Source organism: Musca autumnalis, unplaced genomic scaffold (assembly GCF_047663935.1).
Source record: "Musca autumnalis isolate F117 unplaced genomic scaffold, ASM4766393v1 scaffold_1, whole genome shotgun sequence".
NCBI classification, from domain to species: domain Eukaryota; kingdom Metazoa; phylum Arthropoda; class Insecta; order Diptera; family Muscidae; genus Musca; species Musca autumnalis.
In genome coordinates, this window is record NW_027411644.1 from 171,539,226 (window position 1) to 171,560,937 (window position 21,712).

Sequence of the window (21,712 nt, forward strand, 5' to 3'; positions counted from 1 at the left end):
ATAGTTCAACGAATCTTTCTCTTTCATTGTTCTTTTCGTTCCAAATAGTACCGAGACCGATATAGTTCACCGAATCTCTCTCATTGTTTTTTTTTTTTTTTTTTTTTTTTTTTTTGTTTCCTTCGTTCCAAATATTCCCTAGACCGAAATGTTTAATCGTTTTGTGGATGAATTGACATAAAAATAAATAAATTACAGCGAATAAACAGCAATGAAGAAAGATCGATGTCTGCGTTAAATTATAGGAACGAGAAGAGCGAAAGGAACTTTATGAACTAAAGGAACTATATAAATGCAAGAGCTGGATATAGTTCCAACAGTTCCTTGTCCGGAATAGTTCCTTGGAACTAGTTCGTTCCGGAAGTACGCAACTCTAACCGACAGTTTCCAGGAAACTTCTCCTTTCTCTTGGAGTTTTTGGTAGATGTATTAGATGAAATGGCGCTTACTTATGGGTCGGATGTTTACATCCGTTTCCGACTACAAATCTGAGAGACTAAGGATCCCCCATATAAAAAAGCTATATTGAACTAGACTCCTTACGGGTTGGGCAACTTTCATTGAGGTTGTAAAGTGTGTGGAATATTACATTGGGATAAGCATGCCGCAGCACTAGTGCTGGGTTTAGAATTATTTAGAATTTATTATTAAATTTGAATTTATTTACTTTTTTAGATTTTTTCTTTTTGGGTGAAGTCTCTTTGAAGTGATGTCCAAATTAAGTCAAATACTATGCTTCGGTTTGTAACGACACTGAGACTCGTTTGCTGAGATTAGTTAGGGGTGGCCAGGGTTCGTCACAGAAATTTATTTCTGCCAGTGACAGGAATAAAGGTATTTAGTTAAGGTTACGGGATTGACCTGGTTTATTTGGAAAAGTATCAAAAAGTATATATATAATCTAGACTTAGTCCGTAACTAGGTACGCCTGCCTCGGGTTCCGTCTGGTGTTCTGCTAGGATATCGCCATATTTCCATTCGCTCCTGATGGGGGTGGTTTAGGGCAAATCACGCCCACAGTCGGTAGATGATGGTGACGTGGCAAACTCACCTTCGTCTTTCGGTTGTCAATGTCGATCCTCAGAAGTTGGCTTGTGGAAACCATGTGGTGCTTTCGGCTCCCCGCGATGGCGATGAATAACAACTCACAGGTGCTTTAATAAGGTGGCTTGAGAAACTCGACTTCTTCGTCGTGTTTTAGGGTATTGCTCATGGTGCTGCAAGAAGGTGGCTTAAGAAACTCGCCGTCTTCGTCGTACTTTGAAGATGTTCCAGTTTACTTGCGATGGTGGCTAATAACAACTCACTGGTACTCGTTGTGCTTTATGAAGTTGGCTTGAGAAAACAAGCCTTATTCGCCGTTCACAACTCAGTCCGCACAAACTGTATGTCGGTTTAATTCACTGTCCACTATACTCACCTGGATTTTCTCAGATTGCACACTCTTGCTTGCTTTCACTATCTCACACTCGTCCCTCATTTAATAAGACCACCAGACGTCAGTTGTAATGCAATGTCCTAGAGTCGACCATACATGTTGTTGCTCCGACGTACCCAAAAGTCCAAGCACATGAGTTGTTACTTGTTTACAAGTCCGACGTACCCAAAAGTCCTAGCACGTGAGTTGTTGCTGCTTGTTTACAAGTCCGACGTAGAATTATTAAAAGTCCAAGCACGCGAGTTGTTGCTACTTGTTTGTTTGTCAAGTCCGACGTACCCAAAGCCAAAGCACTCGTTTTGTTGCTACTTGTTTACAAGTCCTACTTGTTCACAAGTCCTACTTGTTTACAAGTCCTACTTGTTTACAAGTCCTACTTGTTCACAAGTCCTACTTGTTCACAAGTCCTACTTGTTTACAAGTCCTACTTGTTCACAAGTCCTACTTGTTCACAAGTCCGACGAAGCCAAAAGGGTTGTTATTACTAGTTCCGACGTACCCAAAACTCCTAGCATACACGTTGTTGCTATTTGTTTACATGCTTGCCTAGGAATACCCATAGGCCCGTCCTATATGTCGGATGTTGCTTACGTTTTTTTAGCTGGTTAGAGATCGATGGAAATGTTGGTGTCTCTACCAGGAAAACAGTAAGTTGTTTTGCCATTTAATCGACGTCACAAAAACCTACCCAGGCAACATAAACACACAAACTATTCGTTGAATTCAAAAAGCAATATGGATATACACTGGTGTGCAAAATAATAGAGCCACAGTCGTCACTAATGCATTAAACGTTTCTAAAACATTTCTGCAAAGTGTGTTATGGCGGATTTTGCATTTTTATAATTAAACGGTATCTCATAAATAATCAACATTTGTCCAATTTGGGGTTCGATGCTATATTGAGTAGGGCAGATATATGATTTGGCCTATAAGGAGGTGTGAAACATAATAGAGCCAATCCTAGTTAACAAGAATATATCTTAAGAAAATATTAATTTGACCAATAAAATCTTAGTAAAAAGATTAGTTATCCTTTCTATTATTATTTTCAAGGGTAAATTCCGCACCGGTAATTACAACTTAGACCCAGGATGGGACAGAAACCCCATATGGGTTTCGAAATAAAGAAAATGCCCTATATGGACCTAGAATAAAACGTAAATATCGTATCAATATTTGTAATTGTTAATGGAACCTCCTAATATACTAGCACAAATAACAAAATGCCAAAACCTGATCGAAAAATTTATTATTTTGAAGATTTCGGAGTAAAAAATGGTGGGTCCTGTAAGGAATATCACCTTTTGGTCCTCATTTATTGGAAGAAAAATCACGAGACTTTGTAGTAAAGACAGGATATGTTTATACATGTTCTCGTAGGAAACTCATCTGTGCCTAGAACCTAAATTGCTCATCGCTTCTAACCTTTTAAAACATTGAGGAAGAGTGGAGTTATCAGAGTTGAATGCAAATGGTCTCAATTTGTTACATAATTTCTATCTATTCAAATTAAACGAACTTTTTTTACCATCTGTCAAGGAAATGTTCAGCCATAGGCAAAACCACGATGCGGAATTTATTCTGCTAAAATTTCCCTCAGTGGCAGACTTGTTCGCGGAAAAATCATTTTATTGGACAAAACATCTAGTTTTTATAAGACGTTTGACGTTCTTCATAATTATTTTGAAATGATTCCATGTTATCAGCATCCGAAGCACTCGATTGTATACGTCGAGGTTGTCTGTGTCATATTCTATCTTATTGTGATATTCCGAGATGCTTCAATTATCTGTCATTTTAAACCCTTTTTACGCTGTTATTTCGGTATTCGCGGAATTATTTATCGGTTTTTTTTTGGTGAAAAATGATTAGAAAGCCTTGCTTGCTTTATCGACTGAAAGAAAATTAAGGCGTTAATATCTCAAAAATTCGCGAAAATAAAATTACTGTTCTATCCTGATGACCAAAAATAAATGCCTATTTTTCGAAGTACTATCGGAAAATGGATCATAAAATCATTTCGCGAAGAGCTACAACCATAATTATACCCTCAGCCTTTAGGCTAGAAACGGTATATACACCTTGATACGACCAAAATGTGCCTCAGCGAAATAACGGTTTTAGACCCCCAAGTATGTTTGGACGAAATTCGCTTCAGACAATTTGGAGACGATTTAGCCATGTCCGTCCGCCTGTATGTCTGTCCGATTCGATCCAAATCTTGGCTATCGCAATGTTTTGTCCAAACTTAGTTTAAGTTCGAAGATGGGCCACTCCTTCAGGTTCCTCCCCCACAAAAGTTCAAAATTTATCTGCAAAACGGTGTGAACGATAACTCTCGAAGGGAGTAATCGATTTGGTCCAAACTTTGCACATCGTATTGCTCCTTCCAGATATAGATAGGGTTCGAATATGAACTATATTGATTCACTCCTTCGGGTACTTCCCACAAAAAATTCGGATAAATTGAAGTTTAAGAGCTCCTATCGGATCGTTTTGAAATTTGTTTCAGTAAATTGTCCTTGCGGCTCCAAGTTCCAAGAATCCCTGACGGCACCAACCCAAATGGCAAATTCCAAAGATAATTCTCGCAGGGAGTTTCTGATTGGTGCAGACTTTGCACATCATATTATTTCATCCAGTCATGTATCAGGTTGGAATATGGACTATATCGGTCCACTCCTTAGGGTACCTCCCATACAAAATTCGGATAAAGTGAAGTTTAGGAGCTCCTCTCGGATCGTCTTAAAATCTTTTTCGGCAGGTTGTCCTTGGGGCTCCATTTACGACGGTACAATTTTTTTCTTGTGCAAGTCCATATTTCCTGAGATATTGGCCTAAAAGTTTCAAGAAACCCTGACGGCAACAACCAAAATGGCGAATCCGCAGGATAATTCTCGCAGGGAGTTTCTGATTGGTGCAGGCTTTGCACATCACATTATTTCATCCAGTCATGTATAAGGTTGGAATGTGGGTCATATCGGTCGACTTCTTCGCTACCTCCCACACAAAATTCGATAAAAAAGGGAAGTTTAAGAGCTCCTCTCGCATCGTTTTGATTCTTTTTTTCAGTAGATTGATCTAGCGGCCTCATTTACAACGGTACAATATTTTTCCGGAGTAAGTCATAATTTCCTGAGATAATGGTCTAAGCTCCAAAAATGCAAAATCCGCCATAACACCCTTTGCAGAAATATTTTATAAACGTTTAATGCATTAGTGGCGGCTGTGGCTCTATTATTTCGCACACCAGTGTATGTAATTCACGTACACATATGTAATCAAATTTCACATACTCTGAGAGATCCCAAATTGTGTAGCCGAAAACGAGACCCGACTTCCGGAGTCACAGGTTTCCTTTAACAAAAAAACATTGTTCCACAACATCCCATACGGGACAAGGGAGACTTCTCTCATATCAATGAGTGCATCCCGATTCATATTTAGCTCAATGATATGGGACCTACTGTTTATCGCCGAGTCCGAACGGCGTGTCTTAAGACACCACTTGTGGAGAAGTTTTTCAAGGCTGAAATACTCAGGAAATGTCGCCAACATTACTGAGGGGTATTTCCTTTACTGTGCCTTTTACTTGCTGTATTAGGGCTCATTAGTTCGTGCCAATAATCGCTACTCTCTAATAATTTTGGATCATTTGACGAGTAGTTTCATTTTATTGCCACGAGTTGCAATGCTCTGAAATCTTTTGTCTATGCAGTGTTTCTCATTGTATTTCATCGCTTGCGAAAAAGCTATTTCAAATTAGGCCTGGTTCTTTTCAGCTCATGAGTTCATGTTATAACTTCTACTACCCTATGGACTTTTTCCCTGTACTATAATTATAATTAACTATTTTGTTCTTTTAATTGTTTTATATGTTTACACTTCCTTTGAGATTATTCGTTCGTTCCTTTGACAATTCTCATGGTATCTTACTCTACATACGTACATAATATGCATATTATGCGTTTAAATTCATAGGCTGAGTGGCGCCCATTATATGGCATTTATCTTAAACGGCAAAAAAAGAATAAAACAATTATCGAATCTGTTTTTGTGTAGTTTATTTTTAAATAGAATGTATGTATGTATTTCTATATATAATAAAAATAATGTTTATTTTTTACTAAAAAAATATAAGGTATAATACAATAATGTTTTTTTTTGTTTTAATTAATTATTTAAATTGGAAGTCTTACAAATTAATAAGGGGCCAGTTTTTATATCTTATTCTTCATTTGTTGTGGTATTAATTATAAAGAATCATTATCACGTTAATTTTTTAAAAAACAAACAAAAAATACTTGTAAATTTCTTAAAACTAAACATTTTATTTTCTTATGAAAAATTATCTATGATATTCTATATCATCATTAAGTACACTTAGTTATTATTCTTTTCATTTGGCAATTACAATAGGCTGGCAAATTGGTTCAGCACATATTTAGAGCAATGTTGTTGGGTGGCGATGATATTGTTTGCTAAACAATTTTCACAAGAACTCTTGTTGATTTTTCAATTCTCACACTTTATTATCTTAAGTACTAACAAAATACAATTAATATATGATATATTTGAAAAGATGGTTTTCGTTTAAACAATTAATATGAGTAGTTCAATATTTTCATTTAATAATAGCTACATTTTCTATATGCATTTTATTCATAGGAAATACAAATCTCATTTTTCTTTTAACAATACTGTGAAAATATGCAAATGGAGAGCATAAAGCTAAGGCAATAATCGGCAGCTTAATCAGTGTTGAAGTGGATTCATATTTCAAATTATCTTAATGGGAAGCAATGAAATAAAGTCCAACGAAGAATGGTCCCTGAAATTTAACTTATATAGGTATGTACATTTCTCCACACCAGGGATGACAATCTTGACGCGATGCTGGGGCTTAAGATCACAATTCTCTCTATTCAACCTTTTTGTTGAATGCAGAGTAGAACTGTTGCTACACCAAAAAGTTATCCGGTAGTGATTTCCTTACACTTACAAATCCCGTAACGCCGGGGTGTGAAGCGAAAGCGTGTCCGTCATTGTTTTAAGGCTTAGATGCCAAGTTCCTGTCATGGAGGACTTTGACGACGAAAACATGTTACTTATTTAAAACTTAAAGGAGAAGTGGCTTTCGTTAAACTCGGAAAAAAGCTAAGCGCGATGAACTCGATAGTGAGTATTGCGAAAAACATTCACAAAACCATCAGAGATACTGTGGGTTATTTTGAAAGAACATTTCCCGTAAGGTTGTTCCGCCGTTTCAACTTAAGGGTGACACAAATAACAAAACTCACGTTGAATCTTCATTCGGTAAAAATGTCGCAGTACAAATGCAAAAGGAGAAATTCTTGGTGGATGTCAAAGATATAAAAGTACACTCAATGACCAGAGTAATGGGTATAGGCTATGTAGCACTTTGCGCAAAAAAATACACAAATTTGGGCTTGGGCGATAGCTCTACGACAATTGACGTTGTTAGCCACGTAATCCATAGGTAGAGCAGGGAATTGCTTAATCTTTCTCGCGTGAGGAACTAGAAAGACATACCTCTGCCACGAGGATGAGATGGATACCACGGTTATTCCATTTCAATCGATTATTGAGGCGTCTTTCTCATTTGCTCCAGAAAGCAACAACCTAGGTAGACAAAGCGAAACTGCCTTAGTGGATAAAATATCAGTCGTTTCCGATAGAACTATTCTCCTGAGGCAGGACAATTTAGTGATTGAGGTTTTGGAGGAGGAGATGGGCCATAACAAAAATCACGTTGAATCTTCATTCGGTAAAAATGTCGTAGTACGAATGCAAAAGGAGAAATTCTTGGTGGATGTCCGAGATATAAAAGTACACTCAATGACCATAGGTTATGTAGCACTTTGGGCAAAAAAATACACAAATTTGGGCTTGGACGATAGCTCTACGACAATTGACGTTGTTAGCCACGTAATCCATAGGTAGAGCAGGTAATTGCTTAATCTTTCTCGCGAGAGGAACTGGAAAGACATACCTCTGGCAGAGAATGAGATGGATACCACGGTTATTCCATTTCAATCGATCATTGAGGCGTCTTTCTCAGTTGCTCCAGGAAGCAACAACCTAGGTAGACGAAGCGAAACTGCCTAAGTGGATAAAATATCAGTCGTTGCCGATAGAACTATTCTCCTCAGGTAGGACAATTTAGTGATTGAGGTTGTGGAGGAGGAGATGGACCACATATCCACCCACTAAAAGTAGTAAGATCTGGGAGAGGAATGATATGTAAGACTGTGATAGACCCCCAAGCGATGTTTTGCTAGCGGAATTCTGGGATATTCCCCTGAAACTCCACTACATAAAATGTTTCGAAAGAAAACATACTCAGAAGCGTTTCCTACTTGGAAAAGATGGACAAGGACGCATACTGAAGCGTAGTGCACTTCTGCAACACATTTGTTGACAGGTCCCAAAGCAATGTCCCGCAAGCGGAAATCAAGAAAATTAGGCTGAAACTTCGATTCGTAAGGCGTTTCGAAAGACATATTCTCACGTTTCGAAAGAAAATATCCTTCTAAGATCTTGCCCGGTTGTATCCACACAGGCCAAAGGCTGAGCTGACTACACCGTTTCCAGATAAGAACAATAATCCGGTGGCTTCATGGTCCCTTGCGGACACCAGTTGGGGGCAGGGTCAGACAACTTGTGTGGAAAAAGGTCACACGCAAATGAAACATTCACACAAGATCTTAAGTGGTGTGGCTGATCCGTCAGAGGCTCTAACTAAATCTGCTGGGAGAAAGAAGAGCGAGGAATGTGCTGAAATACAGATTTCTTGGAGAACTCGTACACAGATCACGACAAGGTCAGTGGCTCCTAAGGTTAGGTTAGGTTAGGTTTAGGATGCGCAGCTGCCGTGCTGGCAGCCACTCCACTCGGAGACCTTGAGGTCCATTGTGATCATCCTGACTATTGATGTTGTTGTGATATGATGTGGAATTGATCTCCTCCCAGATAAGATCAAAAATCATGTGAGTTCTGCTCGAGTGTCATCGTTCGCAGACGGCTCTAACGAAAGATGCAGACCAGTGGCTCGAAGGCGACAGGCATACGTGTAGAGGTTACGATTTTCCGTTGATCCACAGTCATGTGCTAAATGGTTGGTCAATCGGGCAATCAGCTCATGACATGCAAAGAAGAAGACACATCTTCGTTTCAATTGACCTTCTAGTGGCAGTCTTTGAAAAGTCTGGTCCTAAACGCAGAATCAGTGAGAATCATTGGCTGTTGGTGGACGGTGGTTAGAGAAAGATCATAACCCCTGAGGATGTAGATTACAGTAAGAAAAGAAAAAAGGCAGCGTGCGTGAAAAGGGTACGATCTTCCGAAGTTCCCAAGGATGATGGGCCATGACTTGGCTATTCACTCGACTTCATACACGAAACTGAACTCATAGGAGACAAGGGTGGGTGACGACATGTAATGACCTGCAATGGTAGCCACGGGCAAAATCTCTCACAACCGTCTGGTAATAAGGCACATGGACCATTCAAACCTGCGCGGATGATCGCCTCAGATGATCTTCTGGCGGCGTTCATTGATAAGTCTGATTCCTAAGACAGATAAGATTGGCTGTTGGCTGGCTTTTTTGCTTACGTTATTTTTTGCAAAACAATTTACCAGAAATTACTCTATTCTCTCTCTTTAGAAAAAAAAAATAAAACATCTGATCATTTATCTCAAAACATATAGATTGTACCTATACTCTTTGAAGAAAGGTAAAACTTTTCGAGTAAAAGTGATAAAAACAGAAAGATTCTGTCACGTAAAGGAACAGAGCTTATTTCATTGCATTTATATTATACTATTTTAAAGGCCAAATCTAAATTATTGCAATAATTTAGGTTTTGCTTTAAAGGCGAAAAGTAAATAGTACATACTCTTACAATACCAACTCTATACTCCTCTCATGGGCTGTGTTTTTAACTACCACCAATTTAATGTCTTTTTTTTTTTGCTTATTCACAATATTGAATTGTTTTCGTTTTATATATTTAAAAAACATGTATAACTAGAACAACTAAAGAAAAAATACGAAAAATTTCGTTTAATACAAATAACGGAAGCATAAAAATAAAAAAAACTTATCATCGTTGTTTTCGTTTTTCTCTCTATCTCTCATTTCTTGTGCTGGAATTTGGCTTTAACAATAAATTAAAAAAATAAATTTATATTGGTAATAATGTGGCGGTTGGCTGCCAACTATGGACAATGCTTCTTCGTGCTAGAGTTGGAATCTATAAATTCGTTTCGTAGTAACTTTTATAAGAATCCACTTTGTCACGTTGCCGATTATTGGACGTAGAAGAGGTAAACGAAGAAGATACTGATGATGATGAGATCGCCTTAGCTGGTGTTTGTGTTTGATAGGATTTCATTGAGGCTGATGAACCGTAATGTGATGAGATCTAAAAAGAAATAGAAAAAAAAGAAAAAAGAAATATACAGTGAAAAAATGTTATAATATGATTTAATAGCATTTATGTGAAGTACATAAGGTAATTGTAAAATATGCCGTGTATGATTGATAGACCCTAAACATACCACTACATTTACCTTACATCCAGAACAATACCGTAAAGCTGACGAATGCAGAAACATTTATTGACATGAGTAAGGTAGGCAGAAACGTCTGTGTAAAAACAACAACAGATATTGATTCGGGTGGAAATTTTAGAAAGATTATTTTGGTAAGTTGTTACACCAAACCAAATTTGGTATAGAGATTCGGTTCTGACCAGAATAGCTTAGAACAGAGAAACGTCTTACGTTTGTATGATGATCATGTAAAGAAATGGACCGACATAGTACATTATGGAAATGGATCTTATTTTAGAAGTCATATCTTTTAGATAGATATCGCGCCCATTAGTCATTTCAGTGGATCGTCGTATAACTTTTGGACCAGTATGCCAGAAGCATGGTCTATCCTCGGTCTATCACTGTAAACTGGACAACAACGAACAGCATTAGTATACATTTTCAAAGGATCTTCGAACAGACCCTTAGCTGCACTTAGACACAAATGTTCAACTTTGTAAGGGGAGGTACCCTTAGGAGAGGACCGATATGAGCAATTTCAGAAGTTAAACTTAATTTGGACAAAATATTAAGAGATCCAAAGTTTGGATCAAATTGATTGCCCCCGTTCAAGAGGTATAGTTCATACCATTGAAAATAAGATTGGACAAAATACAAACACGAAGGCTAAATTTTGGACCAAATCGGTTGTTCAGTTCGAGAGTTATCGTGCCCCACCTTGCCCATGGAAGAACTTTTACATGGAAGAACTTTTACCAAAGCTATTCGAGAGCTGGTCTTAAAGTGAACTTATCCGAAATTTTGTGTGGGAGGTACCCGAAGGAGTGGACAAATATAGTCCATATTCGAACCTGATCTATATCTGGTATATATAGATGTGTAAAGTATGAACCAAATCGGTCACTCCCTTCAAGAGTTATCGTGCGCATCGAAAGAAGTGGACCGATATAACCCATTTTCGAACTTAAATTAAGTTGGGATAAAATATTAAGACAGACAAATTTTGCACCGAATTGGTTGATCCGTTATCTTGCACTGCAACCACAACACGCGATGTCATACGGGTTTTTTTGCAGCTTTCAGGCTATTTTGTCAGGAAATATGGACTTGCCCCTGATGAAACTTGTACCGTTGTATGGTGGCCGTGAATACAAGTTGCTGCAACAAAAGTCAAAGCGATTCGAGAGCAGGTCCTAAACAGAACTTTTCCGAAATTTTGTGTGAGTACCCGAAGGAGTGGTCCGATTGAGTCCATATTGGAACCTCATCTAAGTCTGGTAGGAATTTCACGATGTGCAAAGTATGTAACAAATCGGTTATTCCTTTCAAGAGTTATCGTGCGCACAAATTTTCCGAACATTTTCGAACTTTTGTCGGCGAGGAACAGGAAGAAGTGGACAAATAAAACCATATTCGAACTTAAACTAAGTTTGGACAAAATATTACGAAAGCCAAATTTTTGACCAAATCAGTTTATCCGTTCTGGAGTTATCGTGCGCTCCAGCCAGACAGAGGGACAGGACTAAGTAGACTTCATATTGTCTGAAAGTGATTGTAGATTTAGTGGCGGATATTTGCATATTCCTCATGCGGAAAAGGTGATACGATCAGTCAAATAGGAGTTCAGCATTTTACAAATGATGTACCTGACGCCAAGATCGTACAATCATCCGCATACGTAACGATCTCAATGGGAGGAAAACAGGAAAGGTAGAGCTTCGATTTCGTTTTCCAAACATATCCAGTGCAATCATGAATAAAAATTCCGTGCGGAATTTTTTCCCTTTCCCCAATTTCACAGTTTTTTATTTCCATATTTATGCCCAAGAAGGGAATATTTTTCTCGATTCGACTAGAATACGCCATAATTAATCGAATCTAGTAGTTTTCAACGTTTTACAAATATTGATATTAAAAGAATTTCACTTTTTAAAATTATTATCCGAGCGGAAAATTCCAAGGGAAATATTCATAATTGCCCTGATAATTCATTATCCAACGTTTCAACGGATTTTGGATTTTGAAAAGTTGAGCGCCACCAGCACTGTCCTATCGCACTGCCTGTTCTGGCGTACTCTTCGACTAATATGTGTGGAGATGGCGTGAAGAGATGTAGTCATGCTGTGCTGAATAGCCGCAAGAGTCTTTGCTACGGGCGACAAAAACGAAGGTGGTCTATACTCTTTAGCTATACTGGCATCTTTGCCTAGCTTCAGTGGCGAAACCACTATGGTAACAGGTTGCGAACATTGGTGAAATACTCAACTAAGGGCCAAATCTTCTTGACGGCATTGTCGACAGGAAGAGATCTAATGCGACGTAGTACTCTTCTCTTCGCCTGGACACTCCCGGGGTACTCGTCTAACTGTCGATTAAAATAACTTGCATACCTTTTCGGATCAGTCATCGTAACGTAGGACTGAGGTCCTATACTTCCTTTTCCCAGTGTTCGAGAGTGACTTATCCGTTGTCCTTCTCTCATTCCCGCTACAATGTTGCAACTTTTCAGACGACCAACTTGTTAACTTTATGTGTCAGTTCCCTAACTCTGGGGTCACTAGGATTGGCTCGACGAAGCATATCAGGCTTATTTTCTAATACCAGCATCTGTGCTGTGAAATTTGGTCGTACATCTGGTATTCGTCTTACAGGTATATGGCGAACAGCTGTAGCAGTGATGATGCCTCGGAACGTCTGCTACCCGATCATCAGAAAGGTTGGGCAAATCTCTAAAGCGGTGATTGGTGAACTCTCTAAAACTCGGCCAATTAGCTTTTCCATGATTGATGAAAGTGCGGTTTTCAGAGGTGATGAACTCAGGTGGTCTACTGATGAAGACAATTATGGTGAGATGTTCCGAACCAAGAGACGCGCGGGTTGCCAGATGACATTATTTATCAAACCAGTTGATATGAAGGTTATATCAGGCGAACTATGACATTTGCAGCTAATTCTGGTAGGGGTGTTCGCATTGACCATGTAAAACGTAGAACTATCAATCTGCTCAGCCAGCACTAGACCTCTCTCGTCATTGCCTAGGACAGGATGTCACAACTCATGATGCGCATTAAAGTACCCTAAGACCTGTCGATCTTATGATCTTCCAAAAGCTAGCTAATAATGGCCTATAAAATTGTTTTCCAAAGGACGAAGGCTAATAGTTTTTGGTGAGAATCTGAACCAATTTGGATATACATATATCTACATATGATACCACAACATACCCGAAGGAACAAGGGAGACTTCTCTTATGTCAATAAGTGCAGGCCGACTCATATTGGCTCAATGATATGAGACCTAATTTTTTATCCTTACGAGTCTTACCACACCGCTTCTAGGAAAGAGTTTCATGGCTGAAATATTCAGGAAATGTAAGCCGATATAACACTGAGGGGATTAGCCCTCGGCCAAATTTTCAGGGATTGAGCCGCAGACCTTCTGAGTGCACCAAAAACGCTATATTCGTAAAATGTTGATGAGATTTGGAAAATTTGTCGGAATTTGGTCAAGAAATAAGTTTGCCATATTATATGAAAATCGGCCCAGATTTGGATCTAGTTCCCATATATATTTTCGGCCGATCTAAAGCTGGAAACACATACAACGTTTGGGTAAAGTTTTGTGTCGTTTTGGCCGTTTTTACACTGTTGGGCATGATGCCGAAAAATTCAAATTCATTTGAAATATATGCCGACAAAGAGATAAACGCTGGACTTTGGTGTCGTCGTCGCCCTGTTGTTGTTGTTTTTTTCTCGACGCCCAACGCAAAACTTTAATCAAACGTTGTATCTGTTTTCAGCTTAAGGTACTTGACGCACCAAACACATTATGTCTGTTTAATTTTGACAAAATTTAGAAAATGTTATGGAATTTGATCTAGAAAATTTTCGATAAATAGTATTGAAATCGAGGAGGTGTAGAGTTTAGGAATAGTCGGCTCCGGTCGACTTTGATCATCTCCTTAAGTTTTATGTACATGGCTTCAGATTGCTATGAAACAACAATCCCATTGATTTCAAATTGTACCACATAAAAATCACACTTTGAAATAGAAACCCCCCCCAGTACTTTACCTTGGATAGGGTAAATTACAAGTAGAATATTACTTTCAAAGAACTCAAAGAAACAACAACAAACTCTACAAAATAAGTAATTGTCAACAACAAAATGTTTTGATGTTCTAAAGAAAGTTTGCTGATATCAATATCGATACTGAGAATTTTGAGTTTACTTGGCAAAAAAAGAAATTAAAACAGTATTGTCTTGTATTTTTTTTTTTTATTATCAGCAAAAATACAATAAAACTCAATATCGCTTTTGCAATCAAACAAAGTGATATAAAACACTATGGAAATTTATAGAAAAGAAAACAACAAAATGACGACGCTATTGACATAAAATAATACAAACTCAAAACGGAACAAAAAAACGTTGCTCCAAAAAGTCTGTTTCTACAAAAAAAAAAGGGGAATAAGTGAACAATAAATTTTATTGAAAATGACAACTAAACAAGCAAAGTTATTAACAAAAGTAAAATAAATTTTTATTAACTTATTGAGATAAGGGAACATTTATTTTTTCGAATTTTTTATTTCTTTTATCAGAATCAAAAAGCAAGAGCTGTTCTTATGATTTACAATACCAAGGACTAAATCTGATAGTACCTACAGTGATTTATTTCCTATTTTCCCTCAACACATGCGGATGTGCTTTAGGTTATGTAAGGTTGGAAATAAGTACACATCTGTAGTGGAATTTTGTAACACATTTTTTGATTTACCGACAAAAATCGGTAAAATGAAAACTCAAAATTATGAATGAAAAGTATCAATAAAAGTTGACAACACTGTTGCTATCGGTAGGAATAAGCGAAAACTTTATTTTAGTTGTCATCTTACCGAAAAATGTCGTTAATTAATGGAATTATAAGCATTTTATTTAATTGTTGTCTTATTAGGACGAAGGTCATTTATTTGTGAGAGTTTTATTTAATTGAATTAATTGACCTTTCATGACCTAAGGAGTTTTGTATTGAAAAAGTGTTATCTAGCGAAGTCCACACACATCCAACCAATATGCTACGATCGTTTCGCTGGTGGTTTTGTTCAGCTCATCAGGCATATTTAGATGTGGTGCTAGACAAAGGCTGAGTTTGAAAACTTATATATACATATACTAAACTTATTGCAAATTTGAAGTTGCGGAGTATTTTTTAAGCCTTTTTTACTATCAAGTCAGCCTAGTGTCTCTGGTCTTTATAGAATCCTCCTTCAATACACACACATATACAATCGAAGATTTTTTTCTTCATGAATTGTAATGCCTTCCTTAGTGGCTTAGAACGCTAAGACCTCGACAACATTGTCTGTTTGTTGGAGAGGACCCAGGTTCAAACCTCAGCCGGGGCAGCCGGGCTCATGCTATGAATTTTTATTTAATTGTTGTCTTATTAGGACGAAGGTCATTTATTTGTGGACTTCGCTAGATATCACTTTTTCAATACAAAACTCCTTAGGTCATGAAAGCTCAATCAAGCATTTTAATATTACCGATTTTTGTTGGTAACACGAAAGATGAGTTACAGAATTCCACTACTGGTACGAGGGACATATACATATATCAGGTAGTGATATCCTACCTTAAGAGGAGTGTTAGGCGACCACGTGCCTATCGGTGTTCTTCAAGGTTTGCAGTAGGGTACCAACTGTATATGAACGGAGCCTCGTTGACATTTGGCGCCACAACAAGTAGTAGGCTTAATTGTCAAATCCTTGTCGTGGTAAGGAGGCTATGCCGAGGTCGACCACTCCCTCCACTAATCAATATCTCATGGATATACGAAAAACTCTCCCAAAATCCCTAAGCACGGATCTCATTAACTCACAGGGAAGAAAACATTCCGGACTCAATTTGGATTAATTTATCACTGACAGAAAATGATGAAGCCATGGACACTACACTGATCCAACTCGAGTCATGATATTGCACCCCAGTCCGTTGTTGTGTAGCAGCTGCTGGAAGAAACGCTTTTGGTTTCTGGACAAGATACAACTGCCGAATCCGTTGTTGGAAAGTTGTTGGATTGAAATATCCCACGGGACTGGACTTTTTAGCGGCGACAAATACTAAAAACCGTTACTTCTCAGGAAAAAACACAGGAGGAGAAAAGTGATGAGGAAGAAACGGCAGTCCTTCAAAAAGTGCCAAAGCCAAAGAAGCAATGGATAAGAAAGCGCACCGAAGGGTTCTAACATACAACAATAGGTACGCACCGAATACTATCAACGTAAAGGAATTCAAACTGATAAGATGTAACACTTCAGAACACCTATCGAGGCCCGAGCGGATCGCTTATTTGATTTAGGATGCATCTTCGACCAAGGCGGCTAAGTCACCGCCTTCAAAAAATGCTGAGAAGAAGCCAAATATGGCAAAGAAGGTATCTAAATTCTCCGGGACGGTTTCACTTGAATCCTTGTCTGCCTCAACTCTAAAACCCCCAAAAGGTTAATAAAATTGAGTCTGCTGATGACCACAAAGGGAAACAATCCGACTTCAAACGCGAACAGACGGAACAATGATGGGTGTGTGATAGCGTCTACTATTTCTAAGGTCGCCACTTCTCAATCGACCAATGCAAAATCACAAAAAGTGGGGTAATGAGGTGGTCCGAGTAATTGATTCTTCCCTCCAAGAAGTCGATTCTGTCACAGCCAGTCCATTCGCCTGCGTCGTATGCCTCGTTGACGAAAAAGGTTAGTGAGAAGATCACTACTGGAGAGGGCAAATATCTTCACTCAGTGCATCTTCGTCGAAACATTGTACGTCTGCGAAGTTGTGCAAAGATTACGTGAAACTCAGCTCTTCACAAAAACCATACTCGTCTAATCCAAAGCATTATGACAATACTGTCCAACGAATTGTCCCACATGATCTCAGGCTAGAAATCATCAACAGGGCTAATCCCATTGGGCGCATCAGCGATTGTCATTGGTAGCTGGTGGAAGGTCAAACTTAGGGACCTTCTCATCACAGACTTGTTTCACCAGAGCAACGTACGTTTCGACCAGACAGTTCTAAACAAGGGAGTAAATATAATTAGGTGCGAGAATAACGGTTTAGTAGATTTCCTTATTCAGGCAGTTGGGGGGATTGGCTCGCAGTGGGCAGGCAGCAACCTGAGGCACATGTATCTGCTACTGAGATACCATGTATGATGATCACTTTAGGAACCTATACCTAATTCTTTAATGGAGTTGGGAACTATATCCGAGAAAAAGAACACCTGTCTTTAGATCGGAAAGTTGCGAATTGTTATCTCCTTTCAGAAGAACGACGGGCTTGTCATCAAATTTGCAACCGACAAAGTCTAAAGACAAGTCTAGAAAAGAAGGGGTGGTAAACTTCGGGCTAGGAAAGTTATGCTTCTCAATCCCTCCGAAACACCAGCAGGACGGAAGCAGTCACAGCTTAGATTTGTGCAGATAAATAGGGTCAATTTTAGTGAGCCTATATAGGGAGTAAGTAATGCGACCAGTATTAGCAAAATGTTATCTGGCACTGGATCTGCTATGGTGACTTGCCTGCGACAAGCAATAATCAATCCTGCACTGAAGAGGATTAACAGCTGATATATAGACTAACCAGTCTCCCAATACTTTAATGGGAGATTAGCGGTTTTCAGCCTTACAATTCGCCGGGGCCGGCAGTTATGCTTTAGAATGTAACGGAGCCTATGCCTGCGTTTCTCGTACATACCTGGTCTATGGAAAGAGGAAAAGGTGTCCATCATCGAGCTTAAACTACGTTTGGACAAAATATTACGATAACCAAAATTTGAAACAAATCGGTTGATTCGTTAGAGAGTTATTGTGCGCACCAGCCAGCCAGATGAGCACGATTTTGGTCGTATCAATGTGTACATAACCTCTTTAGCTTAAAGGCTGAGGGTATAATGAATCTGTTAACCCACCGATGCTACTACGTAGGCAAAATTCGTGAGATCCACCTTGGGAAGTCATACTCAGATGGTTTATGGAAACTGCAGTCCCTCAGCGTAGAACGACTTCCCATTTCTCACTCTATAAGTCAGGGATTAGGTCACTGAGGAACTTATCATAGCAAGTTAGATCTCTGTCATCAAGTGGAGATACAGAAGAGATAGAGACCTTGATTTTCTGTAATACCCCCATATAACTATCTGTAATTAGACATTTAGGATTCCCAGTTGTCACAAACATAGCAAACATTGTCAACATAGGTCCATATTTTGTTATAGCACCCATATAACGGAGAGGTACCGTTTTTCGATATTTTCAGATTTTAGCTACATTTTAATTTGAAATTCCCAGTGATCGCAAAACTTCTATAGCAAAAATTTTCAACATAGGTCCATGTTTTGGAATAGCCCCCATATATTGGTACCTCCCGATTTTCGGTATTTTGATGATTTTAGCTACATTTGTTGACCGAACTAGCTGTAATTTGCTTTTTTGAGATTCCCAGTGGTCACAAAACGTCCATGTTTTGGTATAGCCCCAATATAAAGGTACCTTCCGATTTTAGGTCTTTTGAGGACTTTAAATACATTTGTTCACGAACTATCTGTATTTTGACATTTGAGGTTCGCAGTAGTCACAAAATTTCTCTACCAAAAATTGTTAATATAGGTCCATGTTTTGGAATAGCCCCTATATAACGGCACCTCCGGATTTTGGATATTTTGATGATTTTAACATCATTTGTTGACCGAACTAACTGTAATTTGCCATTTGAAATTCCCAGTGGTCAAAAAACTTTTTCTTTTATTTATTATTGTCTTTTTAGGACGAAGGCCATTATTTATGAAAGTTTTTAATTAATTAAATGGATTAATCGAGCTAATATGGCCTAAGGAGTTTTGTATTGAAAAATGAATTCTAGCGAAATACCACACACTCAACCATTACGCTACGATCGTTTCGCCTGGTGGTTTAAGCCAGGCTCATCAGGCGTATTTGAATGCTAATGGCTAGAAGACAAAGGCTGATTTTGATAACTTCTATTTATACAAACATTTTTACAATTTTGTAATTATGAAGTATTTATGGAAGTCTTTTTCTTTATCAAACTTTTTCGCCAAAAATTTTCGACTTATGTAGGTCCATGTTTTGGTATATCCCCTATATAAGGGTGCCTTCCGATTTTAGGTGTTTTGAGGAGTTTAGCTAAAATTTTTAGCCGAACTAACTGTAATTTAAAATTTGAGGTTCTCAGTGGACACGAAATTTCTATACAAAAAATCCACATAGGTCAATGTTTTAGTATAGCCTCCACATAATGGTACCTTCCGATCTCCGATATTTTAAGGATTTTAGTTACAATTTTTATCCCAAGTGGACAGGAAGTTTCTCCACCAAAAATCATCAACATATTTCCATGTTTTAGTATAGCCCTCATATAACGGTTCCTCCCGATTTTCAGGATTTAAGCTAAAATGTTTAACCGAACTAGCAGTAATGTGACATTTGGGGTTCTCAGTGGTCACGAAAGTGCTCCACTAAAAATCGAACATACAAACATTATAATAAAACACTGTTACAACAACAACAAATAAAAATCGTCATCATAGGTCCATGTTTTGGTATAGCCTACATATACCGTTACCTCCCGATTTTCGGTATTTTGAGGATTTTAGCTAAATTTTTGGACTGAGCTACCTGTAATTTGACATTTAAGATTCCCAGTGGTCACAAAACGTCTCCAATAAAAATTTTCAAAATCGGTCTAAGTTTTAGTTTTGCCTCCATTCAACGGTACCTCCCGACTTTAGGCGTTTTGAGGAGTATAGCTACATTTGTTGACCGAACTATCTGTAATTTGAAATTTGAGGTTCGCAGTGGTCACAAAACGTATCCACCAAAAATTTTCATCATAGGTCTACACTTTAATATAGCCCTCGTATAAACGTGCCGCCCAATTGAAGAAATTTTTAGGTTTATTTAATAAAATATCTCTATTTAAATTTATGGACTGCAAAGAATACAAATTATTCTATTATTATTTAGAATATTTTATGATGGAGGTATAAAAAATTCGGCCCGGCAATTTTTTACTTGTTAGTCTTGATATTGATCTTAAAATCTCAGAATTCAGAATCTCCAAATGCCTAAAATTGTGGCACAGTGTAATTACTCATAAAATATGATATAAGCGCATGTCGAGTTAACGTTGCGATTAAACCGATTCTAATCAAAATTAATCTTCTTAATCAGTTCACCGATCATAGAATTTCCTTATATTCGATTTAAAATCTATTCAAAATAAATATAATATAATTAATTGAATTCATTACACAATTGAGGATATTCAACTTCAAACTGTTCGCGTGAAGTTAATCATCGTTGGTTGCAAACAATAGAACGAGTCATCCAACCACATCCATCCATCAATTCATTCTCCTACCTACACAACTTAAAAGGAATTAAATAAGTTGTATAATTTATTGATTTACGATTTAACAATAACCAATGACAATAAAATAAACATTCGTAATGCAATTTGTGAAACATACACAAAACAAAAGCAACAACAACAACTAAACGAAAATAATAACACAAAAGAGTGTCGAAGTTTAAAAATAAACTATTAAACAATACAAATGTCGTTATCTATATCAGGGCACAAGTCAAGTTGATCGGACTTAAGGAGACGGAAGGAGGTATTAAGCATTTCCAAAAAAGTAACCGAACCAAACACAAAAAGCGACAAAAATAAAACAAATGACATTGCGTAATCATTTATCGGGATTAACTAAAAATAAATTCAATGTATACAATAAGTGTGATTGACACCGAAATATATATGGATGGGGGATCTGCCCGCCCATACATCAACTTGCAATCCACATAAAATTTATGAAGGGAAAGATATTAATGTGGAACACATTTAATATACGGGAAATAACCTGTAAACCAAAACCTCGGAGGGAAATCTTATGTTTCTACCGGACCAATATGTGAACTACAACCTTTGGAAATTGGGAAGCGATATTAATATATTTAGAAAACTCCACACAGTAAAAACGGCAGGAGAGAAAATCAATTTTTAAAGAATGTAAATCTTAGAAAAATCCCCTAAGGAAGTCTATGAAGATTTTTCTGAAATTGCAGCTTCCGAAATGTTGTACAACTCTCTTTATTATATCTTATTTTCTGCTAATCTGAAATGACTTCTTCACATTAATATCCAAGTTGGACATAAACAGTTCTGTAGAATTGATCTGAATAGTGACAAAAACTCTTTTCATTCGACATTTTCTACATGTAACACCAAATCGAGATATGAATCCAAGGCGACATGGCATCATTACTCATTATAAATACATAAATGAATTGTTGAATAATCAAAACAATTGTTTTAACAACACAATGGAAAACATTTTTTTCACAAAAAAAATCATCAAAAAAGAAGGAAGTACTTTTAACACACATTAAACTGTGTAATTTCCGATGTAAATTTAACTTTTGTGAAAAATAAAGGTAAAACTCGTACCAGTTCTCACACATTTCACCTATATATTAATTAACACATTTGATTTATAAATAAAAACATTAAGAAGTTATAAAGCCAATGAACAACACAATGGGGGATGATCATACATTACATGTGTAATACACATTGTGTATGTGTGTATATTTTCATCTGATTTCA

At 37.6% G+C, this 21,712-nt stretch overlaps 1 protein-coding gene across 1 annotated transcript in view; it reads right to left on the reverse strand.

Annotated features, from left to right (window-relative positions):
- Nucleotides 1-5,488: 5,488 nt before the first annotated feature.
- Nucleotides 5,489-21,712, reverse strand: part of LOC141388729 (uncharacterized) — a 47,204-nt gene continuing 30,980 nt past the window's right edge. Inside the window, exon 2 of the mRNA XM_073958929.1 lies at nt 5,489-9,888. Coding sequence (XP_073815030.1) covers nt 9,718-9,888 — 171 coding nt within the window. The 3' untranslated portion in view covers nt 5,489-9,717. The remainder of the gene's footprint in view (nt 9,889-21,712) is intronic.